The sequence below is a fragment of the Conger conger genome, chromosome 1 (genome assembly GCF_963514075.1).
Source record: "Conger conger chromosome 1, fConCon1.1, whole genome shotgun sequence".
Lineage (NCBI taxonomy): Eukaryota > Metazoa > Chordata > Actinopteri > Anguilliformes > Congridae > Conger > Conger conger.
In genome coordinates this window covers 78,765,815-78,786,808 of record NC_083760.1, presented here as the reverse complement: position 1 = coordinate 78,786,808, position 20,994 = coordinate 78,765,815, and the positions used below count along the sequence as shown (strand labels likewise).

At 41.2% G+C, this 20,994-nt stretch overlaps 3 protein-coding genes across 6 annotated transcripts in view; 1 reads left to right on the top strand and 2 right to left on the bottom strand.

The window, feature by feature from the left end:
• The window catches only part of tnfrsf1a (tumor necrosis factor receptor superfamily, member 1a), a 9,678-nt gene extending 2,042 nt beyond the window's left edge, over positions 1–7,636 (bottom strand). Inside the window, exons 1-4 of one of the 2 annotated variants that reach the window (XM_061253368.1) lie at positions 7,497–7,636; positions 2,563–2,662; positions 351–483; positions 29–157 (exon numbers count right to left, since the gene is read on the bottom strand). In XM_061253368.1, the coding sequence (XP_061109352.1) occupies positions 29–157; positions 351–483; positions 2,563–2,625 (325 nt within the window). In that variant the 5' untranslated portion in view covers positions 2,626–2,662; positions 7,497–7,636. Of the gene's footprint in view, positions 1–28; positions 158–350; positions 484–2,562; positions 2,663–3,051; positions 3,281–7,496 lie in introns of those variants that run through there. The other variant, XM_061253358.1, reaches the window with a different exon arrangement.
• Positions 7,637–8,481: 845 nt separating this feature from the next.
• On the top strand, positions 8,482–14,062 carry cd27 (CD27 molecule). Of its 3 annotated transcripts, none has more exons than XM_061253382.1 (8): positions 8,482–8,888; positions 9,270–9,402; positions 9,702–9,830; positions 10,644–10,784; positions 10,985–11,041; positions 12,155–12,193; positions 12,475–12,515; positions 12,772–14,062. In XM_061253382.1, exons 1-8 carry the CDS (start codon positions 8,883–8,885, stop codon positions 13,048–13,050), a joined length of 825 nt encoding a protein of 274 aa, XP_061109366.1. In that variant the 5' UTR covers positions 8,482–8,882; the 3' UTR covers positions 13,051–14,062. The 3 variants fall into 3 exon arrangements, with proteins under 3 accessions (XP_061109366.1, XP_061109382.1, XP_061109375.1); XM_061253398.1 differs by having other exon boundaries at positions 12,390–12,515; XM_061253391.1 differs by lacking the exon at positions 12,155–12,193.
• Positions 13,478–20,448, bottom strand: si:dkey-260g12.1 (tumor necrosis factor receptor superfamily member 3). The gene is made up of 11 exons (XM_061253351.1): positions 20,136–20,448; positions 19,698–19,773; positions 19,545–19,599; positions 18,816–18,926; positions 18,229–18,381; positions 17,708–17,801; positions 16,938–16,978; positions 15,154–15,264; positions 14,922–14,953; positions 14,653–14,815; positions 13,478–13,788 (listed from the first exon to the last, which is right to left on the bottom strand). Exons 2-11 carry the CDS (start codon positions 19,764–19,766, stop codon positions 13,535–13,537), a joined length of 1,083 nt encoding a protein of 360 aa, XP_061109335.1. The 5' UTR covers positions 19,767–19,773; positions 20,136–20,448; the 3' UTR covers positions 13,478–13,534.
• Between the last annotated feature and the right edge of the window lie 546 nt (positions 20,449–20,994).

The following is a 20,994-nucleotide window of genomic DNA, read 5'->3' as shown; positions in this document are numbered from 1 at the left end:
CTTTATTTACATATATACATTTATTTACCAGTTTTACATGGGGAACATCTTTTGCATATTCCAGTGTAGTTGATCTCATCCCGGTACAACCCGGGCGGACAGATGGTGCACTTGCTTCTCAGGTCTGGTCCAGCACACTCTTTTGTCATTGAAAACCCTAAAAAAGAGGGGTACAAACACATTGACAGACGGAAACTAAACAGGAACTACTAATTAAGACAGAGATGGATATACGGCCTAATCAACAGATGAACGACGGTAAGATCTACAAACAGACATACAAGTGAGAAATGTGCTGTGGGACACGGTCGAACTCAGATACTGCGTTCAGAGTCCTCGAGCTAACGTACCTGGCGGGCACATGTTACAGCAGTATTCTTTAGAAGAATGGAGAAACTCATCTTCCTTGCAAGCAGATGGTGTGCTAAGACCATCTGCTTGGCGTCCCACTGCAGAGGCAGCAGTGTTCACATCCAGACAGATCTGAATATTCAAAAGTCAAACAATATTTTATTCAATCTCAATTCCTGAATAAACATCAGGGGTGGGAAATTCAGCTACTGGGGGGGGGGGGGGGGGGGGGCGGTTAGCCGAATTTATGCAGATTTCTGTTTCAACCAGTTACCCTGGATGGATGAGCTAACTGGCTGTGCACTCCAACACTGGCTCACTCGTAGATTAGAGTAACACGTTTAACATAGGGACACAAGAACATTATTTGGCTGTCATTCAAGCGTTTTTTCAAGTGAATAGCGAATTAAGGCCAGAAGCTGGCATGAAAACCAGAAACAAGTACAGCCGCCATTGCTCAGCTCTGCTTTAGATACACAATTCAATACAAACAGAATGCAATTTTGTTCCTATAATAAGCAAACAAAAACACACAAGCAGCAGTACAATTCCATGTTTGGGGTGTGGGGTATTAGATAATGCAGCTATACTGTATGTCCAGATGAGAAATGTACATGGGTGATTCAACATTTGGGGCATCATTTAGCCCTAGTAACTGTCATTTATTTTTCAACATTGCCACCTTCCTGTCAGCTTCGACCAGTCGACCCTCTGACCTCTCTCATTAACAATACATTTCTGGCCGCAGAACTGCTGATCACAGGATGTTTTTTGTTTTCCCACCATTCTTGAGAAATCGCAGGAGATCAGCAATTTATGAGATACTCTAACCACCCTAGCTGGCATCAACAATCATTCCATGGTCATAGTCACTTGGATCATATTTTTCCCCCATTCTGATGGTGGATGTGAATAACTGAAGCTCCTGACCCGTTCCTGCTGCCACCCGACTGGCTGACTTATATAATCGCATGAATATGTAGGTGTACAGATATTCCTAATAAAGCTGAGTTGTAGTGGGCTGGGACAAGCAAAAATGTTAGGTTTAATTAATTAATGTTTTAAGATGTTTATCTGGAACTTACAAGTAGGTTTTTTGTAAAGTACAGTTCTCTTAAGTGTAAAAAAATATTTTCCTTTACTTTACATACAAATTTCTACATGTACTCAGTGGGGCACAATAATAAAAAGAAATTAAAAAGTAGTTCAGAACAGGACAACATAACTAAACGTATGAATCACACATTTAGCTTAAGTAAGAAGTGCAGTTCCCTAAATTCTGAATCATCATTATTAGCTGGTAATGGTAACTCATTTCACACATTTCTCAAAGCATTGCCAGAATCTGCAACAACTGACGCATAGGTTAAATATCTGTGCGCAAGCTGGGAAATATTTAAATGTGTGTATCTTATGGCCATTTTCTAGTTCACATGCGCACAAATAGTGACAATCTTGCTAAAAGAATTGAAGCAGATTGCAAACTTGTTAAGGGAAAATTGCTGAGCTAGTTGACTGATTTTCTTTTTTTCTCTGATAGGATTTTTTGTCAATCTGTTGAATTGTAGCACTGAGAGTTTATTATTGCAAAATGTGTTGTACTTGTATTTGGAATGAATCCATCAGGTTTACTGTTGGTTGGTTTCTTTCTGACTCTCAAACCAAAATGCCATTATGTGGATTCATTAGTGACAAGCGGCATGATAGCCTACTTGCTTTAAAAAAATGTATCATGTTACCCGTTTTTTTCTTGCAAATCAGCAATCAGAGTAAACATTCCTAATTTCGGGTCATTTTTCAATAAGACTGCCTCCTTCAGGCTAAATCATAGATTAAATCCTGCCTCCTCTCAATCCTGCCTGTTCTCTTGTGCTTTCAGGCAGCAGTTTCAATTTCCTGCGTCCATTTTTGTATTCAGGTAGCCGATTGCCAAGTGATTTCTGAACTAGTAGGCACCTACAGTGACACCTGAAAACTGAAATTGAGGTGAAGTTTCCTAGGGCCGTAGTTTTAAAAACGGATGTAATAATTAACTTCTGTACTGTAAACACTGCAATCCTAGCACAGTAACCAAGACCAGGTCCAGGAGGTGACTAACCACGACACAAAAAGTGGGCAGTCTGCTCGACTGGGTTGAAAATTAAACCCGTAATGAAACGCAACATTAAAGTCATAATTTTACAAGGCACCGAGGGTGAAAGAAAAGCTCACCAAAAGAAAAGGAATAACCGTCAATATTTTCTTCCATTTTCTTCTGTGCTGTGCTCCGTCCATCCTCTAATTCTTGTCACTCACGCCATCGGATAGGATACTAGAGAAAGATGAAAGTTAAGAAAAACTGGCATCAACCGTTATCGGGGTTATAATGAAATAACTATCAAATAGACTTGATTAGCATACATGCATTCTCCAACCAGAATAATTTCGCCTCCCATTTCCTCGAGATAAGCACGTACAGAAGGTATTTCGTAAATACGGGCACCATTTTTTTTTTCAAATCCTAAAAACTAAATAAGTGTGAGATACCAGCGAACACACTTAGATCTTCCCTGGATAAAAACATCGTAGCAAGTTTTTTTTCCTTCCAAGGCAACCTCAACTCAACCTCAATTCTTTAGCTTATCGTGTATATTCCTCACTTTCGGTTTTACACCCACTCGTTACCCAACGACGATAATATCTTGAATTAAATTGACTTACCTTGAAAAAAAAGAATAATCCCGCGTTTATATTAATAGTTAGGAGTTGCATACGTTATTTTGTAATTAACTCACCAGACTTAAGTTCACTAAAACTTTATTTAATAAAACTGTAACGCAGCCCACTCAATTTCGTCGTTCGCCAATTTCGCCGTGAGGAGGGCGGATGTCTGTGCGGGAAGGAACGTAGGCACGTCACTCCGACAATTTCTTACAGTTCAGTTGCCTTACCTACAACTTAGATTTTTAACTCAAGAACCTTGGGGGCCACAAACTGTAGCCTGCTGTTTATATTTTTGTTTTACTCTGTTTATTTATTTATTTATGCTCTTTGTTTCCCTGATCCATTACATTTAAGCATTTATGCGACGATTTTATGGAGAGACTCACACAGATTATTATTATTATTATTATTATTATTATTATTATTATTATTATTATTATTATTATTAGAATTAATATTTAAAACATTTTTTTTTTTTTAAAGGCAGCTGGCAACACAGAGTTTAGAGCGTGCATATGCCAGGCTGCTGCTCTCTTGAAAAGAAAACAGAAAATGTTGCAGTGTTTTCGATCAGTCTACAAATTAGGCGGAGCGTTCACAGTTCTGGGTGAAATAGATAAAACAGTGGGATGGACAGATTTCTCCTTTTAGGCCAGGCTGAAATGTGGACCTGAATCTCAGCTGGTTAGCTTTTGCTGTGGGCTATCTGTATTTGGACAGAGACGGATGCCCGGAATTCGATGATCTGTTGGACTCTTGAAACTTAATCCTGCTCAAACTGAGTCACTCTACCAGTTTCATTCTCTGCCGGGGGGAATCTTTCCATTTCTCTTGGAAGCTCAATAGTGTCTGTATCCCAGATTGCCAAAAATCTCGGTTATCAAACTTTTTTTTGCCGAGAACACTGCAACAGTTAACCAGAGCTAGGGCCCCCTTCCCCTTTTTAGTCCAGGCCTTTTGAGGACCTGAATCCCCCCTTCCTCCCTGCCTGGGCCCTGTGTAGTCAGTTCCTCTATCCCCCAATGTGACGCCCCTGGCTTTGAGTACTGCAATTCTGTTGTTTCCTGTCTCCCAGTCCCCTCCAGCTCATAGTGAATAGTGTTGCCTGTAAGTACAGTGGTGTGAAAAAGTGTTTGCCCCCTTCCTGATTTCTTTTTTTTTTTGCATGTTTGTCACACTTAAATGTTTCAGATCATCAAACAAATTTTAATATTAGTCAAAGACAACACAAGTAAACACAAAATGCAGTTTTTAAATGAAGGTTTTTATTATTAAGGGAGAAAAAAAATCCAAACCTACATGGCCCTGTGTGAAAAAGTGATTGCCCCCCCTGTTAAAACATAACTTAATTGTGGTTTATCAAACCTGAGTTCAATTTCTCTAGCCACACCCAGGCCTGATTACTGCCACACCTGTTCTCAATCAAGAAATGACTTAAATAGGACCTGCCTGACAAAGTGAAGTAGACCAAATGATCCTCAAAAGCTAGACATCATGCCGAGATCTAAAGAAATTCAGGAACAAATGAGAAAGAAAGTAATTGAGATCTATCAGTCTGGAAAAGGTTATAAAGCCATTTCTAAAGCTTTGGGACTCCAGCGAACCACAGTGAGAGCCATTATCCACAAATGGCGAAAACATGGAACAGTGGTGAACCTTCCCAGAAGTGGCCGGCCGACCAAAATTACCCCAAGAGGTCACAAAAGACCCCACAACAACATCCAAAGAACTGCAGGCCTCACTTGCCTCAGTTAAGGTCAGTGTTCATGACTCCACCATAAGAAAGAGATTGGGCAAAAATGGCCTGCATGGCAGAGTTCCAAGACGAAAACCACTGCTGAGCAAAAAGAACATTAAGGCTCGTCTCAATTTTGCCAGAAAACATCTTGATGTTCTTTTGGGAAAATACTCGAGACAAAAGTTGAACTTTTTGGAAGGTGTGTGTCCCATTACATCTGGCATAAAAGTAACACCGCATTTCAGAAAAAGAACATCATACCAACAGTAAAATATGGTGGTGGTAGTGTGATGGTCTGGGGCTGTTTTGCTGCTTCAGGACCTGGAAGACTTGCTGTGATAAATAGAACCATGAATTCTGCTGTCTACCAAAAAATCCTGAAGGAGAATGTCCGGCCATCTTTTCGTGACCTCAAGCTGAAACAAACTTGGTTTCTGCAGCAGGACAATGATCCAAAACACACCAGCAAGTCCACCTTTGAATGGCATGAATGCGGTTCATGCTCGAAAACCCTCCAATGTGGCTGAATTACAACAATTCTGCAAAGATGAGTGGGCCAAAATTCCTCCACAGCGCTGTAAGAGACTCATAGCAAGTTATCGCAAAGGCTTGATTGCAGTTGTTGCTGCTAAGGGTGGCCCAACCAGTTATTAGGTTTAGGGGGCAATCACTTTTTCCACACAGGGCCATGTAGGTTTATATATTTTTTTTCTCTCTTAATAATAAAAACCTTAATTTACCTTGCATTTTGTGTTTACTTGTGTTGTCTTTGACTAATATTTAAATTTGTTTGATCTGAAACATTTAAGTGTGACAAACATGCAAAAAAAGAGAAATCAGGAAGGGGGCAAACACTTTTTCACACCACTGTAAGTAGCTCAAGTGCCCATGTCCCACCTTTCCTCGTCTTACTCCACAGCTTACTATTTGTGGCTCAAGTACCTAAAACAAACACCTGGTTCCAGCTTATGAACTGTGCCCTCCTGCCTAAAATTGGTTATCGAACCCAATACTCCCGCCAGGCCATTGCACTCCATGTTCTTCGGTCATCTTTTCTTGTTCAGTCCTCCACCGCTTCTCTAATGGTGAGCGTTCCTCTGTGGTGAAATGAGCTCCCAGCATAGTCTGGGCCTCACTCCTTCTCCTGCAGGCTGAACACGTGCCTGTTCACACCGCATCATGGCTCAACTAAGGCTGAACATTTATCATGGGACTGCTTGCCATCTACACTCAGTGAGCACTTTATTAGGTATTCAATAGACTTATTTTTTAGACTTCTTAAGCTGCTGCGGCCTATCCACAGGTTTGACACCTTGCGTGTTCAGAGATGCTCTTCCGCATACCACTGTAGCTACTTTCCCCCATTGTGATGGTCGACGTGAACATTAACTGAAGCTCCTGACCCATATCCGCATGATTTTACGCATTGCACTGCTGCCACATGATTGGCCGATTAGACAATCTCATGAACATGTAGGTGTGCAGGTGTTCCTAATAAAGTGCTCAGTGAGTGTATGTACATTAAATCCTCAAATGCGTTTGCTACTCAAAGCACGACCCTCTGTCTCTGTGCTGCAGCTACTCTGGCACAATGCTGTGTTGTCCGGGTACAGTCGTCCATTCTGTCCCTCTCACTGGGCACATCAGCCACATAGGGTTCCTCAACCAATGCTTTGGCGGGGCCCCCCAAATTATTTTTGACTAGGGCCCCAGAAAGTCAACGGGGATGGCTCTGTTCGGCACTGCTACAGTTTGCGACTATCTTTCACCCGAATACAACGTCAGGTCAGCGGTGCGATCAGACCTGGCCGTGGCCAACAGCGGGTGAGGAGGGGAGGAAGGAAATAAGTGAAAGGAGTGAGAACTAGAATCAGCCAGAGTGAGTGTATGCAATATGCACTGAGTGCAGCCACTAGGGAGTGGCTCTACAGTACTCAAGACTGGGCAGTCCCGGCCTGAGGACAGAACAGCGGCTTAGAAGCAGGAGGAGGTAGGAGGAGAGTTAAGAGGCGGGGGAGGACCGTGACTAGCCACACTGCAAAAACCAAATAGCGCAAGTACTTTGGTCTTATATTGGGACTTAATATCGTACTCCTATTGCTGTTTCGCGAAATAAGTAAATAATGTTGCCAATGATGCCAAGACTAATTTCAAGATTTGCCAATGGGGTAGGAAAATTTTACATGTAAGTCAAGCAAACGGTAACTAAAAACAAGGCAATATTTTCTGCTTGAGAGAAAATAAGAGATTAAGTCTCATTACAAGGCTCGTACATTGGCTAAGACAGCCTTTTTTTTTTTACAGTGCAAGGAATCAAAGAAGTTAATATGAAAGGAATACATAATTAAGTGCCTGGTAATACCTCTGAGTTACCCTGCCATACCATAAATCAGCAATTCAAAGTATTTGTTCACCGAGGCATTACCAGAAGTCAGCAGAGCGTTAACAAGTACTTCCCTTCCTAAAAAATAAAAGCCACATCCTGTCACTAGTTTGATGGGTGCCACGCTCACATAGCCAAGTCAAACTAAAGGAATACACTAAAGGCAGTCATGTAGAAATCCTCTTTAAAACTAAGCTAAGCTAATGGCCAATCAATTTTATTTACATTTAGCCCTCTTCTAATTTTTCTTTTTTCTTAATTTATGAAACAATTATGAACAACAGAGATTATTCATTATTTGTGAAAAGCAAAAATAGGTACCTTTAGTAGGTCCAAGGCATCAAGGTATATTCCATGTACTTCAGCCAATAATAAATTATTTCAGCCAGTACATACAGCTGAAATATTACGTTGCTCCTGGGCGAGGACACCCAGTGAAATGTGTGCCTGCCCAATGCTGTGGGTTAACAAACTCAAACTACAGCGCACAAAATAAAGCTGCTGTATGTGCAAATTTAAAAGGGGAAGTTTAAGAAAATGGAGATGGAGATGGAGATGGATGTGTGAAATGTTAAGGATATAGGGCAGGATGGAGATGGAAATGGTGATGGATGTGTGAAATGTTAAGTATATGGGGCAGGATGGAGATGGTGAAGGTGGATAAGGGGGGTTAATCTCAGCAATCACCAATATGCAGTCAAAAACACTCACCAAACATCAGTTATAAAGAGGAATTATTCAACAGAACCATGTTCAGAACTAATCCAGGCCGCAAGGATACCTCTCTCTGTTTGTGAAAAGATTTTTAATTCACTTTTTAACGTGACTAAGTATGACTGAATAATATATTCATAAGAAATGATTCATAAAAAAAAAAAGAAAGTTTACAGTAATTGTAAGCTTGAGGTGAACTTACTCTAAAGTCTGATGATAAACGAGCTGATGAGTCAGTGTGAGGGTCTCTCTCACACTGCGGTGAGAGGTCATATGATGTGGAGTCTAGTTTTTGAAAATGGTTTACGGTTGAGTGTGAAGATATACACCACAAATGGATGAAACAAACGTGACTGGAGTGTTCTCTCCGAGTGCACAGAAAAGATCTGCTTTATTGTAAACTAGATTCATGAAATGTGTGCCAACAGCAGTTTGTCAGACTAACATGATGATTCCTAAGTCGTAAAACCACTTACCCACTTAACTTGTGATAAGACTACATTTTAGGTGGCTTACAACCCAGAATGATTGTCCAGTCTGGAGAAACCAGTAGAAAAACAATTATAGTGGTCCGACAGGAACAAGCAAAAGACAGGCTATGTTCAGACATCTGTACTGCTCAAAAGTTCTATCACGATGAACTATACAAAATGCACCCGCACAATGAAATTAAAGTTCAGTTAAAATGTCTGTTATGCTCTTACATTAAATTTGTGCCTATTTATATACTATGGAAACATTTGAAGATGTTTTTTCAGTTGAGACCCTAAACAGCTAAGAGAGAAAGCATGGAAAAAAAGAGGGGGAGGACACATTTGATATTTGGTGAGATATAGAATCAAGGCTAAGGGGGGTCTTTCAGTTATCTGACTTAAATGAGTCAGTCATCTTTTGACGTGACATATAGCCTGAGACACACTTCATGTAGAATCATTTGGAGCAGGCATCCACCGCTGAATACTTTCTGGCTGTTGCATTGAAGCACTCGGGGGTATGAAGGTAAGTGGCAGATTTGTGTCTCTCTGTGTCTCATGCAGCAGTGGTGTTTGTGGAGATGTTTCTCTCTCTCTTTATATGTCCATCCAAGCTGATAAGCTGCCAAGTGCTTTCAAATATCATATCCCGGCTGTCTCTTGTCAGAGCAAATGGAATGATGTGAGGACCCTAGGCATTCCTGTACTGAGCTCTCCCATTTCCATCTGTATGGCTGTGCTCATGTTTAGTTGAATAAGGTGATTCACAATAATGTTATTTCAGTATCATGTTTTAAATAATTGTAATTGATCTCTCTCTCTCTCCCTCCCTCTCTCTCTCTCTCTCTCTCTCTCTCTCTCTCTCTCTCTCTCTCTCTCTCTCTCTCTCTCTCTCCATTACCTGTAGATGATGCAGTCCATGTCAGGAGTCCTTCTGACTCTCTTCCTCTCTTTTCACTTCTTGCTCTGTCACTCACAGAATTGTGACAGGAACACACAGTATGAACGTGACGGCAGAATGTGCTGCATGTGTAAACCAGGTAATTTTCAATCAGTATGGTCCGGATAAAAGGCTGGTCCCCAGTTCGCATCACGACAGTTAGAAACATATGGACATCACAATATATCTTCATATCCAAGAGCATTTTTTTATTATTGCTAATAAGAAAACTGGAATACACTACCAGAAGGAAACGGTTATTCAATATGCTTTTTAGTTGATGCCCATAGTATTCATACAACTACTTGCACTGACCTATAATGACTGCAGTAACAGCCGTGTTAGTCTGGCTGTGATGAGTATAAGTACACTGAGTATGTTCTACGCCCTGATTTACAGGTGAACGCTTGAAGAAACACTGTACAGCTTCCAGCCCAACCAGCTGTGAGCGGTGTGAACAGGGCTTCTACTCCAAGCAGTATGATACGGAATTTACATGCCGCAAATGCCATGACTGCAGCATGATCCGTAAGTGTGTGTGTGTCTGTGTGTGTTCATTTATGCAATGTATGAAAGTACATTGTATATGTACGTGTTGAGCTACAGGTCTTGGATAGTGTTCTATTTATTCGTGTGTATGAGCTGCCTGTTGCATTCACTACTTTAAACTTAACATCTTCATGAGCTTGTGCTGAAGGTTGCGTTCAAGGAAAAAAGTTGTTTTGTGAAAAAGGGACTTCCCCTAGGTTGTGTCAGGGGGGCTACACTCAGAAAGAGAGATAATTTGCAGGGCTCCTGCAGCTGTGACTGAACACCACCAGCACATTGGTACAGAGGGGACGCTGTGTGAGAGAGGAGCGTGGGAAGTCTAATGATCGGAAAAGACTTTAAAGGGGCACAGGTGTGCGTCACTGCCAGACCTTTGAAATGTCATGTTTTCATCATTTAATTATTGCTGATGAGCACTATTTCTCTGGGGGGAAAAAACATAATGTAAATGTCAGCTGATAAAAAAATGAGAACAAAATAAAAGAGACATGCACAAGGGTCTGAGTGCAGTTTTGATAGAAGAGGAGAAAGATGGTAGATCTGTCATTTAATAATGCAAGAGAAGCATTATTTCTAAAATGTAAAAAGCTTTTTTAGATTTTTGTTTTGTGTCATGGTTCTATATGAGTCAGAATCAGAATTGAATCAGTTAAATATTTTTGCCTTTTCAGCAGATTATAAATAGGTTTTTCCCTCAAGTGAGTTCCTTCTTTCAATGCATGCATGCATTTTAGTGTCACCTACATTGTACAGTCACAAACAAGGCATGAACTGCTATATATTTTTTTGTAGATTTGAAGTATACAAGACACTGCTCAGGCACTGACAATGCAGTGTGTGAATGTAAACCTGGGTACCGTTGCAAAGCTCAACCATGCCTGAGTTGTGAAGAAATACCTACTCTGGTGGTGGAAAAAAACACAACTATCAGAGGTAAGATACTACATTCTCCTGTTACTGACTGTTATTAATTTTCAGTCATCTGGACTGGTGGAAGGGGGGGGGGGGGGGGGGGGGAGTTATAAATTACAATTAAAACAGAGATGAGTGAACCTGTGCTTGTCTTGTTCCTGTTTTGACCATCCATCAAGCAGCAGGTTGATTGACAATTAATTTATTGCAAAATTTCACAGAGGCACCACGGCATAGTTCTGAAGGAGGAGTGACACCTAGCAACCCACACAAGGAAGGTACAGATCTTATTGGCAGAGGAGTGATTCTTTGCTTTTATCGGTGGTATAAAATCTGTTCAGATTTGTTTCTTTATTGGACATAAATAATTCATTCAATTAGTTAATGGTAATTCATATTGGAATGAAAAAACTGAGATGGCGGCACAGATGGTGCAGTGGGTAGGTCCTGGGTTCGAATCCTGGGGCCTCTCCGTGTGGAGTTTGCATGTGTCTGCGTGGGTTTCTTCTGGGTACTCCGGTTTCCTCCCACAGTTCAAAGACATGCAGGTTAGGTTGATTGGAGAGTCTAAAATTGCCCATAGGTATGAGTGTGTGAGTGAATGGTGTGTGTGCCCTGCGATGGACTGGCGACCTGTCCAGGGTGTATTCCTGCCTTTCGCCCAATGTATGCTGGGATAGGCTCCAGCCCCCCTGCGACCCTGTTCAGGATAAGCGGGTTAGGATAATGAATGAATGAATGAATCAATGAAAAAACTGTAAATATATTTCTTAATGGCTAACTAATTATACGTTTATCCTATGGTTTGCTACTAATTCATGTAGCTAATACATTAGTTTGTATTTCATGCTTAAATTATTTCATATATTTGTACTACATTAATTCATGATGAACAACTATATTCATTAATACCAATACAACCTTATTGTAAAGTGTGACCCAATATTCCAATTCATTTCATTTCATTTGGGCTTCCATCATGGGACAGTGGTTGCAGGGATAGAAATTTTGAACCATAGTTAATGGTCAAAAATAGCAATAGCTTGTTTTAAATCACTTTCAGTGTGCATACAAAACTGTATTGGTTGATATTAAATAATTTCACATATGTACATATGCTATACTAGATTTTGTTCCGAAAAGTTATTCTGGAATAGTTTTAGAAACAACTAGTCCACTCCTGTATTGGATAATAGTAAAACTAAATCACCAAAGATATACTGTATTTACAGTCTTCAGCTGTAGCTCACAATTGTTTACATTTTTAAAAGGATCAAATAAATTATTAAACAGAAAGCTTTCGTTGTGCATCTGTATTTAGGGGTAGGGGAATTGCATATTCTTCATGAGTGTAGTGATTCGATTTTTCTGTTGCTTGTGCATTTTCACAGAAGTATCCTCAGAAAGTAGAGTGGAGCCTACCAGTAAAGGTAATGTGCCCTATGAATTTAAACAATATGGGAGTGAATTATCCACTGCTTTGGCCTGTTGCAAAACAAGAAACGTCCCACCACAGTAGTAATTGTAGACTTGTTTTTTGTTTCAAATCCCTATCAGTTAGTCAGGATGTTTGGTATAGCTTATTGTATTTATTCTCTCTCTCTGTCTCCCTCTCTCCTCTCCCAGGGCCCCTCCCCAGCGTGAGGCCCTCTGATATTACTCTATTAGTGTGTTGTTGCACCCTGCTGATCTGTGTCATTCTCGTCTCCAGAAACAAATATGTGTTACGATGGATCTGGAGAACAACTAAGGGTCAGTTCAAATCCAGTCAGTTCTTTTTTTATTTTTTTTATTTACAAAAAACGTCACTCAGCAATTCAGAGCGAAAGGAAGAAAGCCAGGCACGTGCTTTTAGCAAGTATATTACAGCACATGTGCCTAAATGTTAGGACGTATGCGTGTAACTATACGTATAAGTTGTGTGCACAATATTGGTACGAACAAGAGTTCCAAAGCAAGAAGTGGTGATTTAAATATGCTCAACACTTTGATTTGATTGGTCCATCAGGGTACTGGGTCGCAAATGAGACAGCAGCACCGAATCAGTGCACGGAAGAGGAGGGGAAAATTCCCGTTCAGGAAGTGTGTAAAAAGCTGGAGGTGCAGGAGAACATGTATTCATGATGGACAGACACAGATGGCTGGCGGTCATTTTAACATGACGAAGAACAAGTGGCAATTGGTGGAGTACATTGAGGGCATCAAAATACAAACTGAGATTAAAATGTACCGTCACAGATACAGGAAGTGGGAGAGGAGGAAGGAAGGGAGCAAAGAACAGAAGTGAGAAAAAGACATGATGAAAAATTACACTGCTGAGTGTGCACACTGGTGCATACACCAAGTACACACACACACACACACAAACACACATACAGTACATACGCATGCATGCACACACACATACAGTACACACACACACACAGATATGCACGCACGCATGCACACACAATTACAAATGCACGGACGCACGCACGCATGCACACAATACTTGTGAACACATTAATTTGGGCTGGAATAGCCTATGATGACATTTAATTCAAATATATATTCAAAAAGTTGAAAACAGAATTAAATATTCTTTAAATAAATATAATTGGAATATTAAACAACTAAACATGCACTGATAAAGTACTGACAGTATATACAGCTTGTTTTCACTGATATATAGTCGTTCCATCATGTTGAAACACAACAAAACACTCTACATAGACAACAATGTACAAGGGATTTATTAGAAATAAAAAATAAATACACTTTTAATTTAATTGTCACTTCTCCTTCGGTTGACAATAGATCTCCTCCTCTTTTGACAAGTGACTCTCTTTCCCTTGTTCCTGCAACGGAAAGAAAATACAGTCTTTCTGTGCGTCCCTCTCCTCTTCCGACAGGTGGACAGGAGGAGAAGGGGGTGGAGGGATATCCTCTTTCTGTGTTTTCACTCCCTCTGTCTCCCCCTCTGGGTTTGTAAAGTGGTTCAGCAGACTGACAAATACCGCTCCTGCACTGTATATGTGGAATGGGCCTAGAGGAGATGGACAGGGCACCGTTACACCATTGCCATTTTCAGTATCCAGGGCAACTCACAGCACACATGATATAAAATGCAGTAACAAACATACTATTATGAAGGTCATACAATTTTACACTTGTATCTGTGCCTTCGGTTCTGTTGTTGTTTCTCTGAACCATTTTTGTCTGTAAAAATGTGCTCAAAATAGTTCTTGACCAAGAGTGGGAATGACATTATGTGATCATCAGTAAATTAAAATAAAGTATACAAGCCAAAAAAGAAAAAATATTTTCTTGCGTGAATATCGAATCATTTTATGTAGAAAAGTACTGGACAAAGACATGTTCAAGACTTGAAATACATCTTCAAGCTGATTATAAAATTTCCAACAATGAGATGAGATGTATTAGACTGCTCAATTATGTAGGTATTAACTAATACATACTGTATAGCGAAGGTGTAATGATTATTACTTTTAAAACAAATGCAATTAATTTCTTCATTTTTCATGTTGATTTGAAATTCATTCCATAATACATTTATTATGCCAAGAAGAGAAATTGTTGCTAAATATTGCACTATTTGTGAAAATCTGTTTATAAATGCAGCGTTTCCATAATTTATGCCTGAACGATACATCTATTAATAATAATACTACTACTACTACTAATAATAATAATCATCATCATCATCATCATCATCATCTTTCATCTTCAGAATGATAATGCTGCAGTAAGGTGAATAAAGCGTGAGAGGCTCATTGACACTGTATTCGGTCGAAGACTGTTTGACAGGAGGAGAAGGAGTCACAGAAAATGAGTCGCCGATGAAAAAGCAAAGGCGATCTATGGATGACCATTATTGAGAATTATATACCAAAATTTCCGCTGGCTTTTGGGGCTTGGTCCATGCTGTTTGGCAGGTCAGTGTGGTTCTCTTTGTTGGGATTGGTCATTGTCTTTGCGTCCCAGGGTGCTTCTCTGGAAAACAGCTGGCCAGCTGCCACATCAGGCGGGTGGGCACCAGCCTCCTCTTCTCCCTGCAAGTCAGTGAGAACAGTTACAGTTCATTACAGGTATATAAGAGTATAATACAATAATCACTCATAAATAATAATGATATTATATTATTAAGGTAAGACATACCTTGTGGCCACCATCTGAACACAGCTTGAAAACTGAGGGGGAAAAAAAACAAGAATAAATCGGTCAGTTTGAGAAAATATAAGCCAGAGAAACGTGGAAAAAAAAACACACACTACAGACACCATACCGAGATGGAGTGGTATGAAGAGAAACACGGAGCGGAACGGGAGGGAGTCCGCAGGAAGGATGAGAGGGGGGCACACAGGTGTGAGACACACCTGGGGAGACTCACATTGTTTCAGACATGTTCCCTCGCTGCGGCTCCCGAAGAAGATAGCAGGTGTTATCAGTAAGAGCACGAAAAACAGAAGGCCAACCCACCACCCCCACGGCAGTCTGTTCCCTGGAAGAGGGAGAGGGTGCGTGTGTATTAGACTCTCATATACACACAGCCTAAAATGTTCTCTGTTCAGACCGAGTTTGCAGACAATGGTGTGAAAACAAAAAACATTCAGTGAGCAGCAGTTCTACAGACAGAAACACCCTGTCAAGGAGAAAGCTCAGAGGAGAATCGCCAGACTGGTCAAAGCTGACAGCAAGGTGACAGTAACGCAAATAAGCACACATTACAACAGTGGTATGCAGAAGAGCATTTCTGAACACGCAAATGCATTAAACCTCTAAGTGGACAGGCTACAGCAGCAGAAGCCTAAAAAAAGCACCAATAAGCCAATAAGCCTAAAAAATAATAGTCTAATAAATACCTAATAAAGTGCTTACTGAGTGTACCTACATACACACATACACACAAGCACACAGTGGGCTCCAGAATTATTGGCCATAAATAAATATGCCAAAAATGGCTGTAAACTAAAAAATAGTACAGTTAATGACATAAGCTTTATTTCCAACATGCGTAAAGTAGTGTGCTTTATTAACGATTCAATGGAATCAAGCAAAGTCTTATATTTTTAAAATAAAAATAACTAAATCCCCAAAAACAGGTTCCACAATTATTGGCACTCTTGGTTTAATACTTTGTGCAAACACCCCTGGTAAACATGACAGCCATTGGTCTTTAACTATAATTTGTGATAAGGTTAGAGAACACATTTGTAGGGTTTTTTGGACAATTACTCAATGCAGAACTTTTCAGAATCATTGATATCCTTGGCATACCCCCTCTTGAGTTCAGACCACAGGTTTTCCATGGGATTTAAGTCTGGAGACGGAGACAACCATTGCACAACATGGTTGTTGTTTTTACTTAACCATTTCTGCGTGGATTCTGATGTATGCTTGGAGTAATTGTCCTGCTAGACAATCTACCTACAAGACTCAGATTCATAGCAGAGGCAACCAGATTTTCTATCAAGATTTCCTGGTACTTGAATATGCCATATTTGACAGTAGGTATGAGGTGCTTCTCTCTTTATGTATTCCATCAGTGCTAAACATGTTGATGGTGAGTATGGCCAAAACGTTTAATGTGACTTCTGAATTGACAGTTCTTTGGCTTTTCCCATGCTGGTTGACAAAGGGATTTTGCATGCTTGTTACCTAATTTTTACACTCTAGTGAAACGGCAAGTGATCAAATAACACAATATAGTTCCTTTAGACAGAGATTAACTAGATTAAAGTAAAGTTGCATTGCCAATTTCACTTTGCTTGATTTTATTTACAATAATTATTAGGGCTGCCAATCATTTTTGTGGTTTTCAGAAAAAATTAGACTGCTAAATAAAAAACATTGAAATATGAGAGTAAATGTATTGAAATAAAAGTATATAGTTTTCTCATGTTTGAACATAAAATATATCATTATCCATGTTGTTTATTATATGCAGCCTTTTTTCTCCATTTTTATTAAAGGTTCAAATAATCCTGGAGCCCACGGTACACACACACATACATACCTATGATGACAGTGTTTAAACAGACATATCGATGCGAAAGTGAGGTCAGTATTGGGACGGACAGAGATCTGGAGGTGAAAGCTGTCGGGTCAGTATTGGGACAGACAGAGGTCTGGAGGTGAAAGCTGTCGGGTCAGTATTGGGACAGACGGGCATACCTGTGTCAGGGCTGTGAGAGGGGGTATCTGTTGTGGGCTCACTGTGACACAAAAACAGAAAGAGGCCACATTAATCTCAGCGAAGCCAAAGCAGGGAGGTAATCTATTTTCATATCCATGATTATGGTGACTGCCTCTGTCTGTAAGTGAAGCTCCCTGCACCTGAATCCATTCAACAGCACAAGGCGCACATCGTCCCTCCAACACAAATGTACATCAGCAGGGAAAAGTGATGGGAGCAGCCTTCTTTTTACATGTATCATAATTAGTATTCTTCTAAAATGCATGATGTAAACTGAACAAAAAAGTGAAATGTATTCAATGATTTCAATTGTGTCCCCATGATTTAGACTTTGGGAGGAGGGGGGGGGGGGGTCCCCATTATTATCTACTTTTATGCTGTATTAATTTGGGTGGTACTGTTAATGTCCCCCATAAAACATTTATAGAAGTGACATTTGAGCCTCATACACATACACATATGGGGCGGCCTGTAGTGTAGTTGTTAAGGTACACGACTGGGACCCGCATGGTCGGTGGTTCAATCCGCGGTATAGCCACTATAAGATCCGCACAGCCGTTGGGCCCTTGAGCAAGGCCCTTAACCCTGCATTGCTCCAGGGGAGGATTGTCTCCTGCTTAGTCTAATCAACTGTACGTCGCTCTGGATAAGAGCGTCTGCCAAATGCCATTAATGTAATAATGTAAATAGAGTATGTCCTTGCCTGTGACAAAGGCCAAACTTTTGAACTAAGACTGGAGGAACTTACTTAATCTCAGGTTCACAGTTCCCTGAGGACACATTTAGGAAAGTACCAGGTTCACAGATGGTTTCTGAACTTCCTGTCTGGTTCTTCAGGAGTGCTGTAACAATAGTGTGAATTTGTTAATGGAATACCCATTTATGACCATAATACACTGTGTTCATGTTTGAACCTTTGTCTATGTACAGTAAAGAGGTCAAATGCAAGACCGCTTTTAATCTGATACAATCAACAAACCATGCTATCTGAGACATATCTGATCAGAGTGTGAGAGAAAGTTTGGCGCTGGTCATGTTGTGGTGTGCGAGGCATTGCAGAGGCATTGGAAACTGGGTATGCAACTTCCTGTCGGCTATTGCCAAACCGTGTGTGTACCAGGTGTAAAATGAAAGCACGGAAACTCTGACATCCCCTAAACAGGCTGCAGAAAATGTAGTTACCCATCTTCTGGGAAAACACAACAAATGCATTCATTCATGGGCTCTTGCTGTCTCTCTCTCGCTCTCACACACAGACACATGTATTACCAGGTGGCGAAGTTGGAGGTGGAGAAGTGCCCATGTGGCAATATATGCACTGTTTCATCACCGAGTTGGAGTACTTGCAGGTGAAGCCATCTATGCAGATGCACTGCACGTCTGACTTAGGGCTGCACTCCTGGACGACCTGCAGGTTAAACACTGAGAGAAGAACCACATCCGGTGAAATGGCAAACCGGATAACCACAGCATCATTGTACGGTTTTCTACAGCGTGGCTCAGCTCTTAAGATAAACGCAGAAATACATCCATAGACTGCAGGAAGACGGACACACGGACTGACCGGCATGTAGCCTACAGACACACGGACTGACGGACATGCAGCCTACAGACACACGGACTGACGGACATGCAGCCTACAGACACACGGACTGACGGACATGCAGCCGACAGACACACGGACTGACCGACATGTAGCCTACGGACACACGGACTGACGGACATGCAGCGTACAGACACACGGACTGACCAGCATGTAGTCTACAGACACACGTACTGACCGACATGTAGCCTACAGACAAACGGACTGACGGATATGCAGCCTACAGACACGGACTGACAGACATGTAGCCTACCTTTCCTGCAGTCTCGGAAGCAGGGAAGACAGCTCACTTCGCTGTTCCAGTCGCTGGTGTAATAGCCAGAAGGGCAGATGGAGCACACTGTGCAGCCGGCCTGATACTGGCCTGAAAGAGACAACAGTAGAAACTCACACTGATAGAGCCTTCCCACAGTGTCTGGTGCACTCAAAGCTCCTGAGAGAGCAAATGCACACAGTTTTAACACTGATGTAACACTGAGGGTGTGCATACAAAGACAGACTTAATGTAATGTATGTACAATGTTCCTATGAGAAGGGGGGGAGACAGAGAGACTCAATACAATATTACAACATAAACACACCGACACAAGAGAGAGTAGTAAATGTATTTACAGTAACTGTGTGTCTGTTTCTCTAATGCTGTGGATCACAGTGTCTGTCTCCAGTCGTATAGGTTTAATCACACGTAATCAAAAGGATCAGGGCACTGTGCGGTTCAAACTCAGAGCGTGAGATGGAGAAACAACAGGAAATCTGATAGGCAAGTCTCTCGTCAAGCCTGCATGTTAATGAAGGATGTGGTTGTGATTGGGAGGTTAGGCGGTCTTATTCTCGTCAGTAGACTCGGGCGCACTACATCAACTTCCTGTTACGACTTCCACGGTAGTCAGAAACGCGCAGCCATACAAAACACACGGTTTGAAAAACAAGCCAGCAGCTGGGAAAGACAAAGCGGCGGTAAGGGTGGGCGTGACTACTTTACCTGGGGGGCACCGCCGGCAGCCATTCGCATCGATGCGATTCCGTTCCACAGCGTCCTATCCGTGAAAGCAAACCCGCAGTCAAAAACGAGTGAGTCAACGCATGCGGTCAGCAGAGACATGTCGACGTAGCAAGGCAAACGTGAGACGGTTACCGTGGGCAAGGCAGAGGTCGCACATGCCATCAGCATCAAGATTTCCAGGCACTGGAGATTCATTTCCATTCTGTAACTGATAACATAACACCCGTCATCAATTTCGATACTCAAGACTGGTTACGATGTTTCAGAAGGTGCTAAAAACTACACAAAAAGATTAAATGACAATTATCACTTTGACACCAAGGAATGATGACAGTGACTACAGTTGTACCATCCATAGTAACTACAGTAGTGCAGTAACAATCATCAGACAATGGCAACTACTAAATGCCCAATAAGTTGATATCTTACCATAAGAAGTCAACTGCACATAACACTGGGAAATGTACAATAAGCACTTACAGCTACCATGACTAGAATAGAATGCCATCAACGACAATACTATTAAATTCTTAAATACTTACTGTTACTTAATGGAATAAGAGTCCTTACCTTATACACTGCAGTCCGCACCTCTGAAGAGTAGCAGCTTGTTATTTCCGATCGCTTTTCTGCGTTAAGGTGTATCTCTTCCACTTATTTATGTCATGGTTTCCTCACCTGCTGTTACTGCCTCTCTCTCTTTCTTTCTCTCTCTCTCTCTCCCTCCCACTCAGAGCCTCAACCACCTCTATCAGCAGGCTTCCTCCAGTGCTTTAAATAGCAAGACTATGATACTTTATTAGCAATTCAATTATGTTTTTCAGTTTCTTTCGCAAATAAAAACTATTTTTTATTGAAACTGCCACCCTCACATTTTAGAAAGCCTGCCAGGGCAATTGGTTGCTTTGGAAAACAGAATGTTATTGTCAGTGAAGTCATAACTAGATGTTCTAGGTACGGTGCGTATAAAGCAATGGAAATTCATACAAGCACTCGACAAAACCTGGCACTTTCAGCATTCAAAATGAAGCCGTTTCAGTTTTTTAAGGAGCAATCAGGCGTCACACAGCTTGAGCCTCAGTAAGTTTGTGTGCATCAGGCAGGTGACACAACCCAGACTCTGGAATAGCCAGGCACTGCTGATATCCAGGAGTCAGTTGAAATAATAATGTTACCTTGACCCAGGCAGCACCAAAGGTACAGCAAAAGTGAGCTCTGTGAATCTGTGTCTACAGCAGACACGGTCAAGACGGAGTACTTCACCTGGTATGCCCATACGCTACAGTGCTTTAGGAATTATGTATGTGACCCCTATTGCCATATACGCACCAGCAACCAGCAGACACCTTCAACATCCATCCATCCATCCATCCATTATCTTAACCCGCTTATCCTGAACAGGGTCACAGGGGGGCTGGAGCCTATCCCA

Coding starts and splice junctions, on each gene's coding strand:
- cd27 (XM_061253382.1), top strand. Junction 9,403..9,701: donor GTGCTGCATGTGTAAACCAG/GTAATTTTCAAT, acceptor CCTGATTTACAG/GTGAACGCTTGAAGAAACAC. Junction 10,785..10,984: donor AAAAAACACAACTATCAGAG/GTAAGATACTAC, acceptor AAAATTTCACAG/AGGCACCACGGCATAGTTCT.
- si:dkey-260g12.1 (XM_061253351.1), bottom strand. CDS start 19,766: ATGGAAATGAATCTCCAGTGCCTGGAAATCTTGATGCTGATGGCATGT. Junction 18,927..19,544: donor CTGCCGGCGGTGCCCCCCAG/GTAAAGTAGTCA, acceptor TGTCTCTTTCAG/GCCAGTATCAGGCCGGCTGC. Junction 15,265..16,937: donor CTCTCACAGCCCTGACACAG/GTATGCCCGTCT, acceptor TCCCTCTTCCAG/GGAACAGACTGCCGTGGGGG.